Source organism: Athene noctua, chromosome 7, assembly GCF_965140245.1.
Source record: "Athene noctua chromosome 7, bAthNoc1.hap1.1, whole genome shotgun sequence".
Classification (NCBI taxonomy): domain Eukaryota; kingdom Metazoa; phylum Chordata; class Aves; order Strigiformes; family Strigidae; genus Athene; species Athene noctua.
The window spans coordinates 22,392,976-22,413,738 of record NC_134043.1 but is presented as its reverse complement, the minus strand read 5'-3'; the positions used below and the strand labels follow the sequence as shown (position 1 = coordinate 22,413,738).

The 20,763-nt window shown below is 37.5% G+C and overlaps 1 protein-coding gene across 1 annotated transcript in view; it reads right to left on the bottom strand.

Moving 5' to 3' along the window:
* Nucleotides 1-2,001: 2,001 nt before the first annotated feature.
* The window catches only part of LOC141962622 (uncharacterized), a 34,122-nt gene continuing 15,360 nt past the window's right edge, over nt 2,002-20,763 (bottom strand). Inside the window, exons 17-35 of the mRNA XM_074910971.1 lie at nt 19,561-19,629; nt 18,304-18,375; nt 17,724-17,792; nt 16,417-16,488; nt 15,478-15,546; nt 14,998-15,066; nt 13,214-13,282; nt 11,979-12,047; nt 11,247-11,315; nt 9,731-9,799; nt 8,974-9,042; nt 8,037-8,117; nt 7,202-7,237; nt 6,057-6,093; nt 5,379-5,936; nt 4,478-4,719; nt 3,804-3,894; nt 3,634-3,723; nt 2,002-2,213 (exon numbers count right to left, since the gene is read on the bottom strand). Of these exons, the coding sequence (XP_074767072.1) occupies nt 2,002-2,213; nt 3,634-3,723; nt 3,804-3,894; nt 4,478-4,719; nt 5,379-5,936; nt 6,057-6,093; nt 7,202-7,237; nt 8,037-8,117; nt 8,974-9,042; nt 9,731-9,799; nt 11,247-11,315; nt 11,979-12,047; nt 13,214-13,282; nt 14,998-15,066; nt 15,478-15,546; nt 16,417-16,488; nt 17,724-17,792; nt 18,304-18,375; nt 19,561-19,629 (2,112 nt within the window). The remainder of the gene's footprint in view (nt 2,214-3,633; nt 3,724-3,803; nt 3,895-4,477; nt 4,720-5,378; nt 5,937-6,056; nt 6,094-7,201; nt 7,238-8,036; nt 8,118-8,973; nt 9,043-9,730; nt 9,800-11,246; nt 11,316-11,978; nt 12,048-13,213; nt 13,283-14,997; nt 15,067-15,477; nt 15,547-16,416; nt 16,489-17,723; nt 17,793-18,303; nt 18,376-19,560; nt 19,630-20,763) is intronic.

Below are 20,763 nucleotides of genomic sequence, written 5' to 3'. Positions count from 1 at the left end.
CGCTTGTGGGCGCTGCTGAGGGGCCCGCGGAGTGCTCCGAGCCGCTGGATACTGGGGTAGTTGCAGCTTTTCCTCGCGTCTTAGTTTTGTCTGGTACAAGGTAACAGCTGTATTGCCGTGGGCGATTGTTAAACCGGGCCCCTGTACGGTCGGTAAACCTCAAACCTGTGACACCCTCGCTTACCCGGTAAATTACAGCTTTTAAGTCCAGTGTTGTTTGGTTTTGTTGTGTTTTGTTTGGGTTTTGTGTTTGGGTTTTTTTGTTGGTTTTTTTTTTTGTTGTTTGTTTTTTTAAACTAGGTGGTATGTATCATATTTTTAATTTGGAATAACCTGAAAATTGTATCTAGCCGAATTTTAAATGTAGTATCCTATCACTTTCAACTAAAAAAAAAATAAATAAGTAGGAATCACAGGAAGAAACTTGTCCTTTGACAGTTCTTTTCCCTGGAGCTGGTCCCTGAACTGGCGAGGAGCCCGCTGCCACCCACCGAGAAGTCGATACAGTCTCGATGAAGTAAAAAACGCCGACGGTGCTGCCAGTCCTTCCTCCTCTTTCTCCTCCCTCCTCCTCTCCTCTCTCCCCATCTCCTCCCTCCTCCTCCTCCTCCTCCTCCTGCTCTCCCTCCGCCCCGCTGCCTCCGGCGGTCACCGGGCGGGCTCTGCGGCGGCGCCGGCGGGGGGGCGTTCTAGGAGTAGGACCGGTAGCGGGTGTTTGGCCTGAGGCTAAATTCCATCTTTTGTTGATATTCTGAGTTTACCATTTGTTTAGGGAAAAAAACCCACAAACCCAGCCAAAAATGATCATCGGGTTTCATACGCAGGAGTCCGTAATCTGAGATGTGCAGTCTTGTTAAGGGCTGTGGCAGAAATCCAGTTACATCATCAGGAGCACATTACACAGCACGTGTAATTTAGCTCTGAGGTTAAGTTTTGAGTCCTGTAAAGGTACCATTATCTGTTCTCTATCCTGGGAATAAAACCAGAAATCTTTTATTAGAAAGAAGCTTTTAAGTATATAAGTCAAGTAATAGGAAATACATCATATACAGGCAGACATAAATGTAAAAAGCAATGTGGTAGTGATGGGCAATAAAGAATAAACTCTATGCTGCATTTGGTGTTTTGGACATAAATTAAAAAAAAAAAGAGATGAAAATACTAAAATGCATTTAAGAATTAGACTTAGCTTTCAGAAAAGAAACACATGTCAAGGACCACTTTAGACATGGAACTGAATTTAGTGATGCCAGCTATTGGCATAGTTACTCATATAAGTCTGTGGATGTGTTTTAACGGTACTTGTCATGTATCTTGCTAGCTAATGGAAATGGAGGAGAATTTACAGAAAAAAGGACTAAATGTAACTGCAATGTGGTTGGGAAAGGTAGGTAGCTGAGTCACCTCCCTGTCTTCTGACCTGGAGAGCACATAGGCCACAAGCTGATGCACTTGCTGTATTTATCTGTACTGAGTAGTGCTCTGCATGTAATTTGGAAATTGATATTTTATGCTTGAAAGATTAAAGTAGGATTTGTAGGAATGCTTTTGCTTAAAAAAGTGAAGTCTTCATTGCAGAATCCATGCCAAATATCAGATTTCTGTAACAGAGAGAAATGGCATAATTTTAATGACCAAAGATTGCTTTCCAAAGCTACATATATTATTTAAAATGAGGTATAGTTAGTGATTGTATAATGATAGTATTTAAAGATCTACATGAAGGAAGGGCAATTACTATGGCAAATGTTACACCTTAGTAAAAAGGAAATTTTGTACTCTTGACAGTGCTGAAAAATTGCTATTTTGTTACACGGGGACTACATCATACAATATACACAAAAAGAATGAAAGTGAACTTGCATAGGTACAGTTTTTTTAATGACTGAACATACGAATTCATAATGTTAACATTATTTAAATTAGAGGATTTGGTTTTACAAACAATGCTGGATACTTGATAACAAACCCAAACAATCAGTAGCTTCAACTTGCTCATTATTAACGTAGAGATAAATTCCTACCTCCAGAAAAAAATACACAAGCCTCTCTACATTCCTCTTCACTCTCAAAGCGGTTTGCATTTCCATCGCAGCCACCATACCAAAACTGAGCACAAGCATTGGCTTGTTTATCATAATACCATTTTATGATATAAACACGGCATGACCCTTGATCCAGCCTTAACTTGCATCGGGGGTCCAGGATAATTTCTAAAATAAAGAAAAAAAGGAATAGAAACAATTCAGTTTGTCAAAGTCAAATATATTGCATATTTTTTAACTGTGATTTTATATTTTCTGCTAATGTTATAGAGCAGTTTAAGATTCACTTTTACTTCTGAAGATGTTAGCATTGAAGGCAAGTTAAAAGTGCATCTTAGTAGGTCAAGTAAACTGTTCCATTACTGGCATGGTTCTAGTAATGCCAGAAATAATAGTATTATGGCTGCACATGCAAGAAGAGCAAACAATATGAATCTGATAATTTTGAAATCTTAAGTTGTGAAATCTAATTATCAGCAACGAGTTTTGTGAGCAACCCAAAACTGTAAGCCAAAGAGCTGTAAACTAGTTGCATCTGCTGGTTTTGAACCACCAATATGACCATCATCCATCTACAGTACATTGCTTCAGTTGATTAGTTCTCTTTGTGGTGTGGGGGAAGAGGCATTAGAATAGTGAGAAGAATATAAAACTTTTCTAAAACTTTAGTCTTTCTCTTGTAAGATGTTTGTGCTACTTATCTAATAAAATGGTAGTAATTATGTACATACTGATTAGGTTAAGTTGGAATGTAAAGCTTGTTGGCCTAATGATTCCTACAGATATGCATTAGAGGACTGCCACATACTAATCTAGTCTCACTCAAAAATACCATGAGATAGAAAATACTTTTCCTTCAAGTTTAATGTTGTCACATTAATATTCTGTCTTTGGCAACTGGTATCTTGACACTTTTTTTAAAAAAAAGTTATTACCAGAGTTAGAATAATAGTCATTCCCATGTTCCCAGGAAGCATGGGAATGTGTTTCTGTTGCTCTCTTCTGTTACTCTCATCGTAATACACTATTACTGGAACTCAGAAGTGTGAATCCCCCAAATAATGAACAGAATACATTTGGATATTTCATAGGAAAAGAATCAATCCTTTGAACAGTCAGCTAATTACTATACTTTTTTTTTTTTTTTTTTCCCCCCTAGTTCTCCTCTGAAGGAGTAATCTGTTTTTTCTGTCCAATTCTGAAATCATTATCTTGTCTTTAATGAAGCCTCCCATCTCCATAGACTGCCCCTTCTTGGCTGACAAATTATCTGCTCACTGGCCCACCTCAGCTAGCCCTATGTTCTTTTTTTGATGCCATTTATGAGCTCTGTCTCAGGTTATAGCTGACCATGCTTCTGCTCTAAGTGGAGCAGTGGGATTTGGAATTTGGCAAGACAAGAACTGGTGAACAGGCTGGACAGGAACTACAACTAGATCTCTTATAAAATCCTGAAGTGGATTCTCCTTCACAGCATGGGCTCATGAAATCTTCAGAGTGGAACAAAATTACTCTGATTTAAAGCTTTATGAAAAGTCACTATCAGGATAAGAGGGAACAAAATGAAAAAGTAGTTATGATCTATAACCTGGTCTTGGTGTGAGTGCTGCAGTTGAAAGAGATGATGTCATCACTTCATCTGATGGTGATGGTTTAGATGGCAATAATGGTACCACAGCTGCAGGTGAAAAGAAACAGAATGAGACAGTGATTTTTGACCAGCCAAAAATGAAAAAAAATGAATGATGATAAAAATACCTCTAGTGTCCACTGTTAGCAAGGATGACTGTTCCTCTTCCTCTTGTTCCTCTTCATGGGCTTCATATACTACCACAGGAGGTACTTTGGTCTGAAATAAGCATTTGATTTTCTTTGCTTTTCAGTTATTGTGAAGTGTCTCAGAATGAACAGGCCCTTCATCACTTAGAGTTTTTCTAATGTTTTTCCTTCACATTTACCCTGAATTCAGTGCTAAGAATCAGAATTTTAACCTCACCTCGTTGGTTTACCAGGAGGGTTGTCAATCCTAAACCTGGGATATATATTTTTTGAGTTGACCTTTACATAATTTTATTTATAAACTTAAAAATATAGACTACAATTGAGTTTAATTTCTATTCTTAGACTTAATTATTACAGTGTAATTGCATTTTTATAACATGTTTCACACTGTGGCACAAATATTACTGTATTAAACACATGAATCATAATCGTTGTAACAGTATCAGGAATAAATTACAGCCATTAGATAACCGCCTGCATGCAACATCAGAACGTGGAACAACCAGCTCTGAGCATACCAAGTTAAAGGATCCTGTGTTACAGTACCTGTCCTGTAGAAAAGTAGGGGGAAAGTCATGTATTATATCAAGCATCAGAGAAGGAGATATACATAAAACTTTTGCTCATTAAAGCCTGCTGAATTTTCATACCGGGGCTAATGGTTGAGGAAGATCGCCAAGACTCAGAGGACTTTCTACTGTAGATACTCCAGGTGTCTGTACTGCAAGTGATTGTCTATTAACATTGTTGTTCTGAAGAATGTAATGTAAAGAACTTGAAGATACTGAATGGAAAGATGGTCCACTTATGCTTGCACTATTTCCATTACGGTTGTATATTAAGGTACCATATTCATCTTCACAGAACTGGTTGACTAATTTGGACTCCAGAGCTGTTTAAAAAAATTTAAAAACTCATCATACTGAGAAATTAAATGTATTTTTTGAATTTGGATTATTTATATACATAAATAATGCACACGCAATTCAGTTTGGATTATTTATATGCATCTAAGAAGATTATTTCAGACTCTCTGGACTATGGCTTTTATTTGTCACAAGTTTGTTGGCCTGTAAGTCTTCTACATGGTACAAAATACAATGAGCTCACCTAAATGTGTTCATCTGAGGTTAGTAACAACTACCAGTTGGTAGTGGGAAAATAACTGCTTACCTTGCTCGTGTGAATAACCCAATGAAAAGGGGTTATTTCCCAATGGAAGTGGATAAGCAGAATATACCCCACTGGGTTTGTTTCTGGTTTCCACTCCGGCAGATTTACAGTGAGCACTTACTCAGCTCGGGAAGCTAGTTTAAGCAGCTGTTTTCCTACACACTGTAGGCAACATTCCCTGCTGGCATGATGAATCATTGCCCTATAAGGTGACTCCTTGAAAGAAGGGAATGTGTATATCTTAAGTTCCTACTACTTTGTACCTTGTAATTAATACTGATCAGCATCAAAACATAACACATCCACAAAGATAACGTTCTCCCACCCCGTTCTGAGAAGCATCAAATACAATGAAGAATAAAACTGCAATGAACGCACCTGGAAGGGTATTAAAGTCATCAATGAGATACATGTGTTCTCTGTCTGGATCTGAAGCAATCAGATTTAGTTCACGCACAAACTCGGCCTGTGTGGGATCTGAAGTATTTACAATTCCTATAGCATACATTTCAATGTTTGCTGCATGAGCCTCTCGAACGACAATATCTAGTTTTACAGCTTCTCTCTTGTCTGCTTGGCCATCTGTTAGCACGATAGCTACTTTTCGCACTCCTGTTCGAGCACCAAAAAATCCTTCCTGGGTTGCTTTACGGATAGCAGTTCCAGTGTAAGTCCCTTCTCCCATGTATTGCATTTTTCTAATTGCTTGTTTAACATCCTGTTGAGTTGTGTATTTGTTGAGACCAAATTCTAGCCGAACTTCTAAACTGTATAACACAAGGCCAATTCTGGTAGCATTTCTGCCTACAGTTACTCTGTCTACTAAAGCAGTTACAAAGTCTTTGATAATCTCAAAGTTTTCTGGTCCCACACTCTCAGAGCTGTCGATCACAAATACAAGCTCCATGGGAATTTCCTTACATTTAATACCGCAACCTGCAAAAGAGAAATAAAAAAACAGATCATGATGATTTGGAATGCTTTTGGAAAGAAGAAGAATGTAAATATAATGAAGAAAAAATAGAAACTGAAATGAAAGATTTTCTCAGTACTTACCACATATCTCTTTAATTAATTTAATTATATCTTCTCTCTGGATATGAAGAAAATAAATATAAAAATATTTTACAGTTTGCCTCTTTCAAATGAGGTATAATATTGACACTACTAAATATTTTGTTTATAATGAATATCTGTGTTCTACAGGGATTTACAAAAAATCTTACTGTTTAACTCAAACCTGACCTTCCAAACTTGGAATGAGTCCCATATTTCACAATGCACTATTATGGCATATAAGAATCATTAACTTGACAACACTGTAACACCTCTATCTAAAACAGTTAACTACTGTTATTAATGTTTTGTGATTATTTGGTTCTCATTAAAACTTAAAGTCAAAATCCATTCATATTTTTGCATCTGAATAATCTCCACTGGAAGTGGAGAAATAGATCCAACTTCAGGAATCGTATTGTTTGTAGTGAGCTGGCATATGACGGAGAGCATCAGTACAGAATGAAACTGGGATTTGTCAACCATAGTGTACCTGGCCTGCTGTATTACCAGCTTTCAGCAGCAAAAAAAAATAGCTGCTGCCTTTAGAGCTGTCTCTTCAGAGAAGTGATAGCTTCTGTGACACACAAACAAAGTTTCTCGTTATTTGTTACATTTTTTGAAGTGCAGGACAGGACTCATTTGGCATTGAGTCAGCCTTTCAGATACAACCTTTTGCTACTGCTGCTCAGCTTCCATTATAAACCTCAGTAGTATTTATATACTCACTGACATGCTTTACTAGATTTGGTTCTAGTGCAGTTCAGGCTCAGCAGAAATATAATCAAGTTTATAGCTTGATAGACCATGACAGGTTTGAAGATCTTTGCTCTTCATACTCTTAAATACTTTTAAAAGGCTTTCCTGCAGCAGGTACACACCTGTGTCATCTAACACTAACTGTAAAAGAACATGTAGCAGAAAAATACTTAAAATCACCATGAACTTTAAATTCCATTTCAGCAGAAAGTAGATGAGAAAAAAGTCAGAAACCTTTGTGTGGTTTCTTTCTATATTATTACTGAGACCACTTCTAGTCAGAAAGCTCTTTCCAAAATAATGAACACAGGAAACATTTAATCTGATAGTATCTTGTATTGTTTATATCTTGCTGTAATGGGATTTAAATAATGGAATTTACTTACTGTTAGGCCTTGCTCTCCCTTTGGTCCAGCTTTGCCCTGTAACAGTGATTGTTAATTAAGTTACTGCAATTAGTTAGTAATATTGTAATTCAGAATATGACTTCATCAATACCATGATTAGAACAATATTTGGCCAGTAAGAACTTTAGCTACAAAAAATAGTTTTCTTGTGATATTACCTAGTGCATCCAGTATTTACAACCTCCTAAGGTGGTGAGGTTTTTATGGGAATTGGATGACTTCAAGTCTCCCACTGGAACACTAATTGTCAGTTTACATTAGAAAGGGAGAATCTGTGCAAAGCTTTCCTGTCTACCATGTTGTGTTTGTTTCCTTTCTCGAGACTGTATACCTGGCTGACACCCTGGAATGATCAGAATTCTGCTTCATCACAGGTGAGTCTAATAGGGCCAGTGTCAGGGCAAGAACAGCAATGGTGTTTATGTATCCATACTTAATGGTATGCAAATATCAGAGTAGAGGGGACCACATTTTGCTTTCCATCTTTTGGGGACATGCCCATTCAGCAAAAATTACCATTTTGCCTCACTTCATCTTTTCATCAGCTTTGAGGGAACATCTGAGCTACAGGTACTTGGTAGCCATAGAACAGAATTGCATAGTTTTGTCTTAAAACATGGCAATTGTCTTAAGAAAGAAACCACATCAGTGGGAAGTGGGGTATTCAGCATGGAAATGTCTTCTATTTGCTTTTAAAGGTTTCCATAGTTTTGGTTTCTTAAATTTTTCAGATTATATAGCAAGAAGAACACATAACCGAGCTTTATTTTTAAGCAGTTTAAGAAAACTGACATGATAAACCCAAGTTACTCACAGGTTCTCCAGATAAACCAGGGTCACCCACATCACCTTTTTCTCCTTTTTTCCCCTTTTCACCTGTAGCTCCTCGATCTCCCTTTAAAACCATGTTGGTAAGCAGACAAAGTCCAAGTCAGTTTTTATTACACTTTTCACATTTCTCTCTAGCTGCCTTTCAGCTTGAATTCACCTTGAGCTTCTGACACAAGTTAGAAATCTATGTTAGAGATCTTTTAAATCAACTGGTATTTGTGAATTTCATTAACAACTTGTAGTATTGGCTAAGCATTTTTACAGGAAAAAATAGCTGAAGCAGTTTGAACAATGAACCATCTTGATGGACAAACAAGTACATGCAGACAGAGGGGTTTCATGGGATATTACATGATGGAAATTATTATCTGTGTCTGAGAAAAATAAGATAACAGTAGGAAAACTGAGAAGAAAAGCAAGGACGTAGTTGTAATTAATAGTGGGAATATCACTCTCAGAAACCTTTTGGCTCAGAAAAGGTGTTTGGAATAGCAAACAGATGAATTAGTGCCTCCTGGTTTGATTTTTAGCAGGCTGTGGGCCTTTGCGCAGCCTTTTCTGAGCTGATGTGCTCACATTCAAAATCTGATTCCAACGCACATTTCTCTTTTTCTTAACGTTGATGTAGTCCCCAAATTTTGCATAGCGTGTGGGTAAAAGAAAGGCAGTGTTATTAAATCTAATATCTGTATTTCTTCTAATTGCAGTAGAAGATAAGCCTCATTTGATATTAAAATAAGCAATGTTGAAAGAGACATTCCTATAAAATATAAACACAGTCATGTGAATGACTGGGGTTTTCCCAAATCCCCATTCCCTTTTCACAGCATCCACATGCCTTCAGCGAGAGCTGACTTTAATGAACATTTTCAGTACGTTGGCTTTGATCTAGGACATTATCTCTGATTTAGATATCATACCTTCTGTCCCAAGAGCCCTTCTCCAGAGGGGCCTCGTGGTCCTGGCATTCCTTGAATTCCTTGTTCCCCCTAATGATAATCCAGGTAGTGATATTAACCCTTTGTAATCATTCATCATGCATTCATTTTAAATGGTCAAAAAGAAAGTGTTTCAAACTGCATTTTAAGAAGTATCTTGAGGCACTTGAGATAATGTAGTAGCTAGCTAATATTTCTCAAATATTTCATCAGTATATCTGCTCTAAAGATATATAATATTGGAAAACTACATGATCGTTATTTGTTTTAATTCTCCTGCTTCCCCTTTCCATCTCATTTTATTCCTTCTTATTCCTCCTTTCTTATTTCTGTCTTTTGAGTCTGTCTCATCTGATCTATGCTTTGGGTAAAAGAGAATATTATAGGGAAAAATTAATATTACACATAGATTCAGGATGGAGACTCCTTCTCTACCACAGGTGGTAGTTCACATAACCACTTCAGACTGTCTCCGTGAGCATGAGAGCTGGGGAAGAGGGAATGGTATTTTTAATTTTGTAAGGCTATCTTTCACTGAGAAAAGACGCCCCTGCTTCCTCCTCCCTCGATACACACACCCTTGGGCTTGCTGTTTACAGCAGTAGAGAGAGAACATAACTTTGTAGGTGCTCGTGTTATCCTCATTTTCTAGCCGGAGGCTTTCTCATATTAGAAACAATGTGAAATCTCCTTAACACTGTGATGGTCAGACTGACCACCCAACACTGAGTCTTTTTACCTTAATTCCTTGAATACCTTCACCAGGAGGTCCCAGAGGGCCAGGTGGCCCTGGGCGTCCTATGGTTCCCTAGAGAGAAACCCTGCATATGTTAAATACAATATTCATAATAAAAATACACAATAGATTGTTATACCACCATGTAATTTCCTGTCTATTCACTACCAAATTGCTGTCCTTTTATAAGCAGTGTGGATAAGATTGTTCTAGCTGACAAAGAATCTTTTTATCCTTTATCAGATTACTAAAATCCAGTTTATACTTCAAAGGAGTCACGCAGGGCTTCATGCTCATTGAACATGAATCACCTTGCTGACGGAGATATACATTGTATTGAAGGATGGATTATATTGGTGGGACATTGAGGACTGAATTAAGATTTAAGAGAGGATTATTATTGTTGTGTTAGCTTTCATCACTATTAAGTTTACACAGTAAGACCCATAGACATCATACTGATGTGGCATTGCAAATAAACGCTGCTAATTTATAAGCTAACTTTTAAAAGAACTCTAGAGAAAATATTTCAGTTCAATATGTTATTCACAGAAAGCAATCAATACCTACATAGTACAATATTAATTTTATACCTATATTGCTATTCCAGTATTTCTGCATTAAATTTTCAATTTAGTCATTTGTAGGGATCCTGTGTACATGCCAGTCCTTGGGACTAGCACTGGCTGGGGAAGCACTTCACCACTGCTTAGCTCTGGACCTAGCCTTCATGCCAACACGAACCAAATTTCTGGGACCAATAAGCCACATTGTGCAGGTAATACATTATTTTGTTGCAAAATCTTTGCATTTGACCTTGTTCAGTTCATTTACATCTACATTCTAAAACAGTTCTTTTGTATTAATAGACTTATAAAGCTGAGCTGTAGGAGCATAAGAATTTCCAGTTTGGGAGGTTTCATAGTGAAAATGTGTTTTTATAGTTACAATTATTTCCAGATCTTTGTCACAGTGTATATTATAATTATACACGTAATCCTTTTTTCAAGGATTGGTCATCATATTGGTCAATAATCATAATTGGATTATTATTAATTTACTTTATACAGTAAAAAAGGGGAATTAATTCTAGAATAACTCAACAGTATGCCTGTCACTGTAACAGTAGTATAGGCAAGACATGATAATGTGCTTGCCAGGCCATTAGTTCTAACCAATGCTAGGTCTGAATAAATTTTTGCTACTCAGTTGCAGCTAATGTCTGTAGGAGCTAAATGTTTTGTCACCGATCTTCACTGCAAGATTATCACTTTATAATTTATTGTATGCAATAGGAAGAAGGCCATGGTTTATGGCTGTCAGCAGAAACATTTTTTAATTTCTACAAGAGACACTGTATTGTTTAGTTATCTTATTAGTTGGATTAGTTGTTTCTAGTGAAGAGTGAAGACAGAAAACATGTAGATGTGTATGCACAATCACACATTTTCATACTATACTTTTCTTTTTCTTTTTTAGAAAATAGACAATGGGAGACATGATTGTTTAAATGGCTTACTTTTGGTCCTGGCAGGCCTTCTCCTGGGGGACCTGGGAGACCAATTGGTCCTCTACTACCGGGATCACCCTGAAAGTTGATACTTCAAAAAATAAGTAGTGAATACCAAAGTTTAATTTATCTATAGAATTCCTAGCATCTGCTGTACTCAAATGGGACAAATTGAGGAGGATTACTGAACAGCAGAGTGCAAGTCTAAACAATGCTAACCGTGAAAATTTTGGGATAAACATTGGCTAGTGGTCTAATCATATTCAAGACATGTACAGTAAATTATACAGGAATTACATTTCCCATATTGTAAAATGAACTCCAGGTTCCCCAAACCAAAAAAAAAAATATTTTTTTTGCTTGCTGCCTGTCTGTTGAATCAGACTCTGTGTTCGCACTGGCATCATTCTAGCTTTTTCCCTATCAGTGCCTTCAGACAGCTAGGGGTTTGAGATTAATGGAAAAAGGGGGTATGTCCTTTTAAGAGACACTAAGCATATTTAAATAGCTGTAGTCAATCCTTCAATTGCCTGTAAAATTCCAGTAATCCTGCAATCAGCATCAGGATGAGTTCTGAAGTGAAGCTTGAAGATCTTCTATGGGATCTACCTTTTATATATTGACAAATATGTTAAAGCTGGATTAAAAAGGTATTTTGACTGTGACTTATGAGTAGGAATTATATCTGCATGAAGTAGAGTACACACATGCATTTACTCTTTTAGAAGTTAAGGTCTCTACCTTAGGTCCTGGTAGTCCAACTCCATCTGGGCCTTGTTCACCAGGAATCCCAGGAAGGCCTGGCAAGCCCTGAAATTATATTCATAGACAAATTATTAATTTAGTTTACAGCTATATTGACTACATGCTTTTGTTATCATTAATATTCTAGTGTCTTGAATATACTGTCTCTTAGTGGATCACTGTGGTCTACAACTGGTTGAATTCTACTCTGATAAGCCAGAAATGGTGTCAGTGGCATTTGCATGTGTGTTGCATGTCATGCAGGAGGCTTGCATGCATTTGAAGACAGAGGAGTCTGATCCAGAGAGGCAGGTGCAGAAGCAATTCTGCATGGGATTGCACAAAAATATCTGAAAGTACTATAAATCAAATTCCAATTTCTATGTTGACATTCATTACTTTTTGTGCCTCCATGTGGCAATTGCATGCACTTTTGCTGTTGTCTTTAGCACAAGTAAATGGTAGTATATCACCAAACTCCCTGACTCCAGCCAGCAATCTTCCTGGGGCTTCCTCACTGCACAGGCATGTAATGGCCAGGGCTGGAGGAGCACAGTGTTGAGCAGACCAGATCTGTAAGGCCAGCGCTGCATATATGTGCAAGGAAGGGAGAGGAAGGAGCCTTTTCTCTTTGTATCCTTTTTGCAGGGATTGGTCATATCTACCAGCAAAGTCCTCTGTAAAGGGCTGTAAAGTGGATCAACCAATTCTTTGAATCGGTTCTTGAAGCCACGCCTTCAACAACCTAATGAACTGAACTGAGGATGGTTTGCTCTTCTGGCTCTTTGGATAGTAGGTGCTTTTTTAGTGATTCTGGAACATAGCGTTGCCCTGAGTTCACACCAATGTATGTGGACACAGCTGCTTAGCTGGGCTATATTCTTCTGTTTGGAAATAAATTTTGTATGGTCCAGGCAGAAGACAGTATCCTACATCAAGATATTGAGGGAAATGATTGAAACATCACTGATACTATAGAAAAAGAGAAGTCCCACTTGTAATATGTTACATCGCGTAATCAGGATGAGCGGAAGACATGGAAAGTCTTGGGACTATTTCAGAGGGAGATTTCTTTTTCCTTCTACGCTGAAATGCATTTTCACAGTTGAAGAGCATTTTTAGGCTTTTAGACCGGCAAATCTTTCCTAACATGTCAGCCATGGATGCTAATCACTTTGGTGTAGCACCTATTTATTCCCAATTCACATTAAAAAAATGGACTATAAACTTACAGGTGGGCCGGGATAACCATCTCCTTTTGGCCCAAAGGGTCCAGGGGGTCCTGGAAGACCTCGGTCACCCTGATGAAGGCAGGAAAAACAGCTGAGGTGAATGCCAATACAATTGCTAGCAGGAAATTTTCAATGAAATTGAAACTTCTTTGGCAAATATACTGTAAATTGATTTTATCTGCTAATGTGTTTTACTGTGTGAATTATTATTGTAGGTTATTAATCCTAGTCTAAAACTGGGATATTTGATAGTGCTGAGGATTTACAGGACCCTTCACTTTTAAGTCAGTAGTTTGAATATTTTTCAGAAGTTGTGTTGTTATTTGTAGTCTACATGTAAGAAGGAATTACTTCAGTCGCATTCACCATATTTTTATCACGATTACTATTCCAGCTTTGGGGGAATGAGTCCAAACTGACAAAAGCCAAAAGTCTAGTATGGGAGCTGAATTACTCCGTAGCTGCTTTACGTAATTCTTGTAACTGAAGATAGATAAACTGCTGCAGAGCATTAGGAAAACCATATAGGTTCTGCACATGCTGTATGTTTGTGTGGTGAGACAAAGGATGTAGGGGAGGGGACAACAGTGGTTTATGTGGCTACCCAAAATATGAGCATGAATAACAGTGGTGAGCAAAGCCCCATGCAAAAATAATTTAAAAAAACGAGACTGTAAGGGTTTTACCATGTACAGTTTAGTGCAGATGTGTGTCTGAGAGTGAAGCAACAGCAAAACCACTAATACTGAGAAACAACAAAAAGTGAAGAACATAGTAACAGAAACATGCAGTGTCAGCTGATTGAAAGAGCTCTGGGCACTTAAGGCTGAGGGAGAGAGACCTGCAACTCTGAGCCAAAGAACCTGCTTCCTGTTGGTTGATTCCTGATGGATTCCCAGAAATAGGACAACATGTAGTTCTCTGAATTAAGTGGGCTGTACCAGAAAAGTACCTAATTCCATTATCATCCTCTCCTGATGAAAATAAATTTAAGGATCTTGAAAACCACTAACTAGGTTGTTAGGTTAGTGGTTAGGGATAGAGATTGTTACATGTTTCTCATGCTTCTGTTAACTGTGTTCAGTTCATTCAAAGAACAAGGGATAAGGGCTATTCTCAAAAGGACTGTCAAATTCATTAAGTAAAAAAAAAAGGGGGGGCAGCATTTTTATTTTTATTTTTTTTTTTAAGAAACACAGGTTTATATGTCCCATGTTTCTTGGTGTTCAGACAAAATCAGCCCTGAAATGAAGACTGGCTTACAAAAGTTGAATCTAGGTAACACTGAGGCAATAGTAGAGAAGTGCTAGAGAGAACTCCTTAGAGATTAGCTACTTGTTCTTCTTCCACTACTTAAGACATCTCTTCTCACATTGCCACTCTGGCCAATGTTTTGAGATCTTTTTGGAGTCTGGATTACCCTGTGTCAAAATCAGGAATGAAGCAAAGGAGCCTGGCTGAGAAAAATTAACTGTGATTGACAGGTAGGCTGTTGTAAGCACATAAATCAGGTGTTTTCTCTGTATTCACTCTTCATCAGTTAAAACCAGTCATTTTTCTCCTGGTTCTCTGCCATGTGAAAGCTTATGGTTCATGAAGCCTGGAAGACTGACCGTCCATGGTTTTCTGGCTCTGCAAATCCTTATACTCTGTCAGTGTTGTATGACATACATTGTTAAGAACTGTGGGACACTTGGCCACCCTAAGCGATTTACTGTGGCTTCACTGGAAACCTGCTTTATTTTACAGTTCTACAGAAATGAGTTTACCAATTTAGGAGTTACCTTTGCCCCAGGAAGCCCAAAACCTGGTTCTCCCATTGGTCCAGCAAGACCAGGTAACCCAATGTCACCCTGCAATGAAGAAAATATATACTCTAGTTATGTATTTTATTAAACACCAATCACAGACTGTGTTTTTTGATTTCTGTTGTACAAATTTATATATATCAAACATAACAGATAATTCTATTTATTGCTATTGCAAGCGTTAAACACCAAAAGCAGAAGAAAGAAAAGTATCTTGATATCCAAGGTTATCCAAAACAAAGAAATGAACATAGGTAGGCCCCACCTCAAGCTGGCATACAGTTAATACTGGGGCATGGTGGTAACTAGACTGGATATGAGCCATAACTCTGTTAATAGGAAAGATATTTTATTTTACCTCATAAGGCTGAAATTATTTACATAAATAGTGCATGGCCTACTTTACAGTTTTCATGCTGTGTTTATAAGCACTAGGAGCTGGAGTGTGGATGTTACCTTTGGTCCAGGCACAGCTCTTCCAGGAGGGCCTGGCATTCCAAGACGTCCTGGTGCACCAGGCTCTCCCTGCAGTGAAGGAGAGACAGCAAAAATAATGGATTCTTCTGAAAGTGGGCATGAGCATCTCATAGAGAAAACATTTATGCAACAATTTATGATATTCCATTAAAATTCTATTAGAATTTCTAATATTCTATTGTATGTGGAGTGAAATCTAACTATTTGAAGAACTGATAACAGGCATAGTTCTGATTTCTCATTGGAAATGAGATTCTTCTCAGTCACTGAACAAATATATGCTATTAGAAATCCCTCTCAGTGTATTCAAGACTTGGTCCAGCATTCAAGGCTTCCCGCTCAGCTGTGTGGGTATACTGAAAACATGCATATTTTTCTGTTAGAGTAGATTTTTTAAATAGTTCTTTCAGTGTACATTCTTACCCCTTTTTATTTTTCCTCTTATGTGGAAATACACACTCTTGTGTGTATGAAGAGCAAAAGACTTAATCAGAAACTGGAGGAGAAACCTAGAGGAGCCCTTCTCTCACTTTCAGTGAGTACTGAATATTTGAATAGAACCTCCAAATCCATAAATAATATCAGCCATGAGTCAGTGTAAGGGCAAATGAAGTCCTGTCACATATGTACTATCTTTGCAAACATTTCAGCATAAAATTACCAGTGTCAGTGCCCCTTAACTTTTTCCAAACAGACAGGGAAGCAATATGTTAAATGCAAAGCTTTTTTTTAAAAAAAATGCTTCCAGATGTTTATAGGGATCATGGTGTCTTGCTAAGAGAAGACTTAGCTGAACTTCTTTTTTTAAAAATTATTTTTTAAGAAGGAAGTTCATTCTGGGACAGTTGTTTCTGAGATCTAGAAGAAAAAACAGCTTTTGGGGGCTGTTTTACACACATAATGTGGCAATAAACCTACTTTAGCTCCAGCAGGTCCAGGCACTCCTGTTGGTCCAGTTAATCCACGTATTCCTCTCTGACCTTGATCTCCCTACAAAAATGGAGAAAACATGTCACACATACCAAATAGTATTAAGAATCTGTTAACCAAAATGAATTGCAGGTAGTGAAGTTCTATGTCATAGCTGGTACACATGAGCTGTTCCTATTGCCTTCATTGGCAAGTCACTTAACTGTGCTCAGTAGTTGTCCACTTAATTAAATTAACTGACTTACCAGTGAATAGTGTGGAAAAAAAAAGAACGAAGAGTCTTAAAGATTGCATCCTTTCAGCTGCAAAATCAAGTTAAGTAATACTTGATACTATCTAAGAGAAATCAACCTGAAAAAGATCGTTCACTCAGAGGTACTTTTTTAAAATTCAAAGGCAAATAGGGCCAGTCAATTGACCATGATGCCCTCTCTGGTTAATCAGCTTATAATTCTGGGCAGAAAAAGCTAAGAATAGATAGTGTAAAGTTTGTAAAGGAATGACTGCTATTTAAGCATATTATTAAGCTGTAATAATTACAATAAAAATGAAACAGCTGACTCATTCTGAAAAAGTTCCAATACAGTAATTCATTTTATTGCAGTATCATGTCATCTGCATGTATTCCCTATCAAAGTAATCTGAAAAGATGGATACCTTGATTTTCCTTCCTACACTATTTTTTAGCCCTTCCAGCTGCTTGCAGTCATGATACTTAATATCTTTATTTCTCTTCTATGTGACATTTAATCTCTGTATGTCTTGTCCAGTGTCTTGGACAACTATTCCAGCAATTTCCAGTGTCTTTATTTCACAGGATGCAGATGCTGATAGGAGAAACTGGAATTACTTCTCTATCTGTGAATCAGTACAGAAGACCAGTACAAGATCCAGAACCTAAAAGATCGACCCAGTTATTCCTACTAAGAGGAGTAGTATTCCCAGTTAGCTCTTTGTGAAGTTCTTGGACCAGACTACCACAGGTACTGGAAATTGTGAGCTATTGAACTGTTCTGCTGTCATTTAACCAAAAAAAAAAAAAAAAAAAAGCATGGAAAAAAAATGTCTTGGGTGGTCTTTTATTAACTTTGTTATTTTAAAAATTGTTTTAGGCTGGGGCTGAAATATACTCTGCAGTTAACCACTTTTAGAAGCACTAAACTAATAGTTTAGAAACCTACTCCTTGAGGTATATTTTTTTGTTACTTTTAACAGACCAAAAAAGAGAAGGCTTTGACAAACCTATTCCTGGAACATTACAGTTCTAAATGTCACCTTTAGTAAGAAGTACTCACCTTTTCCCCCTGTATTCCAATCCCTGGAGCACCTTCAGGACCTCTAAGACCAGGTAACCCTGGTTCACCCTTGAACAGAAAAATCAAAGCAGCATTTCAGAGTACTGCACAGACATAGTGCAAGAACAACTCTGCATTCACTTGCTCATTAAAATCATAGACCTTTCAGAGTCAAGGCAAAACTCCCACTGGTGTCAGTGGGCCCAGGATTTTCTTCCCATATTCAGAAGCAACCATTGTAAAACTCTAAGTATATAATTTTAAAATATAATACAGGGTTTCTAATTCTAGGAAGACTATGAAAAGGTTGCCTGTAGCCACTCCAGTGTTTTCCCTTCTCAGTTGCAGGATGTTTGGTGGATTAAAAAACCCCAACAACTGTAAATAAGATAAGACACCCCACCCCCCAAAAAAATTTTTCCCAATAAAGGTGTGTTTGAAAGAGAGTTTTTTTCACTGAAAAATGTGCTACTTTTCCTCTTGTCCACGAACACTCTTTTCTAGGTTATAGGTATCAGTAGAGAGAACAGTAGGAATGTTTGGTGGGAAGCAGGTAGACTGCAGACAGACATGAACCAACCTTTTGTCCAGGGGCTCCATCTTCTCCTGGAAGACCAGGCAAACCTGCCAGTCCTGAAGGGCCTGGCTCACCCTGACATCAATAAAAAGTAAGTCCTTCTATTAAATGCAGACTTGGTACTATTTTTTCTCTGAATCAAGGAAATCTATTTTAAAATGTTTACTAAACTGTATGTATATTTGTAGCAAACATTGATGCATAGGAGCCCATATCTTGCCTTTTTTTATAAAGACAACTCTCATGTATCTGGAACTGTCCTGCATATGATTGTTTGAACTGTGGATTTTATCTATGCAATTAATATTATTAGCTATTGACACTCCAGCTCATTCTTAAAAAGTAATGCCATCATTTCATTAAGTGGCAGCATTTGAAGTAAATATCAGATAGAGCTGACTGTGACATGATGACTGACATATTTATATAAAGGTTCTCATTTATGTAAGTCCTGACCTGGTTTTAGATGAAATGGGATCATGTGGGCTCAAATGGGTTTACTCAGCATTACCATATTTTGTGAAATTAAAGAAATCGAACAATTTCTTTCCTTTTCCAACCCATCCCAGATCCCTAACAAAAGAGTAAAACCCGGACAGCCCTGTGCCTTTCTACTATCACAGAAGTACTTTTTCATCTATTCCCATTGTTAATGATAATCTGGCTGTTAATGACATAGGGACTGGTTAATATTTTGGTCACTTTAGCACTAAGATAATGTGGTTACAGCTTCTTCTTCTCTAAGCAACTGTGCTTTCTGCCTAGTAGCACAGCTTGTTCCCCATGTGAAGGTGTGAGTATGTAGCTGCTGCTTTGTTTACATCCTATCCTGTGTGACAAGGGAAGGAGCAGCTCAGTAAGCACTATTCAGTGCTTTTTTTCACCAGCTCTGGCTATAGTTTAGCTTATGCTGGGGACCGTGAGTTCTGGCAACTGTTTAATATTCTGGATGGTTTTCTGCACAGAGCTGTAGGTGAGCTGTATGCAACGGTGACTTGAGCATGGGTCTGGCACATGGAAATTTTCAGTAACAATAAAATTTTATGACTTTTGTACATAACGGGTGTATTTAAAATGTTCCCATTTCTGGAGGTTATTGAAAGTCTGTGTTAAAAATTTTAAAGACTAGGAACCTAAATTTTATGTCTAAACATATTTTTAAGTGCCTACAGAAAGGATACTCAGGAAATACAAACTTCAAATCCAAACAAACAAACAAACAAATAAATAAATAAATAAATGTCTCTATTAACAATGTACCTTAGAACCAGGTTCTCCAATACCTCTTTCTCCTGGCACTCCAGTCTCTCCCGGTAAGCCTTGTTCACCCTTAAGTAGGAATTATTTTTTGACAGTGTTATCATGGAAGAATAGAAAAGCATCTTCTTCATTGCTTATATTTGAAGAAAGATTAGTGTGATATTGTCTTTAGTATGCCATGTTAAACCCTTGGTCACAAAGATTGGGAATCTGCAGCATGTTTTGAACTGCCACAAAAAAAAGTTGTTGCTGGAAATGATTAATGCTGCAAATCTATAATTATATGTCCCTTGTGAGTATTTCCCACCAAAGTAGCTGATATTTCAGGAGTATATCTGATACCCACAGATAATTCACCCTTATCTGTCTTTTAACCAGTGGTAAAGCATAATCCTTTCACAATCGCTCAAAATGTAAGAGGTGATCTCTGATGTTACAGAATACTTTACCTGTCATGGATCCTTGACCCACGTATACCTCTAGTTCTTTATACTATGCTTTAATAGCCTTCAGTCATTCAGAACTTTATCTGTCACCTCTTTCAGAAAATTGTCTTAAATCTCCATTCCAAACACTTCAAGGGTGGCATCTTTCATTAACAGTTCTGCATTTTGCGAATCAGTTAAGGCTAAATTATTCCATTTTCCTTCAGCAAAGGTAATCTTCGTTATACTGTGGATCATTCTTAACTGCTAGATACAGTAAATACAGTGTCAGGTGAGACAACAGGCAGAAATAACAAGGAAGTAAGCCAATTTGTAAAGTATGTATGTATTTTTCTGGAATGGAAACAGTACAGTGAGGATAAAAGATGATACTGAAATTTTGGTCTTCTGTTTTAAGTTTAACTACTTTTTGGAAATGATTCACTGCACCTGATATGATGAAACTGCAGGTTCAAGGCAGACAACCCTTTTTATGGCAATGTATCAAAGGGCAGCTCACTGTCTGTTACGTAATAACTCAAAGGTTCTGTAGTAAGCCAAGCCAAAACCTAACTAGATAGCTATGACAGTGGTTTATCAAGGCTTTTCAGTGGAGTAGAATCTGCTGTACAGTTTAATAATATTAATAAAGAGAATAATTTCCTGCAGCTATGTCAATACTTAAGATTGCTGTTCAGCACTTTAACAAGCGCAAGGATAGAGACACACCATTTCTTAATCAGGAAACATAACAGTAAAAACAGCACAGTAGCTTATA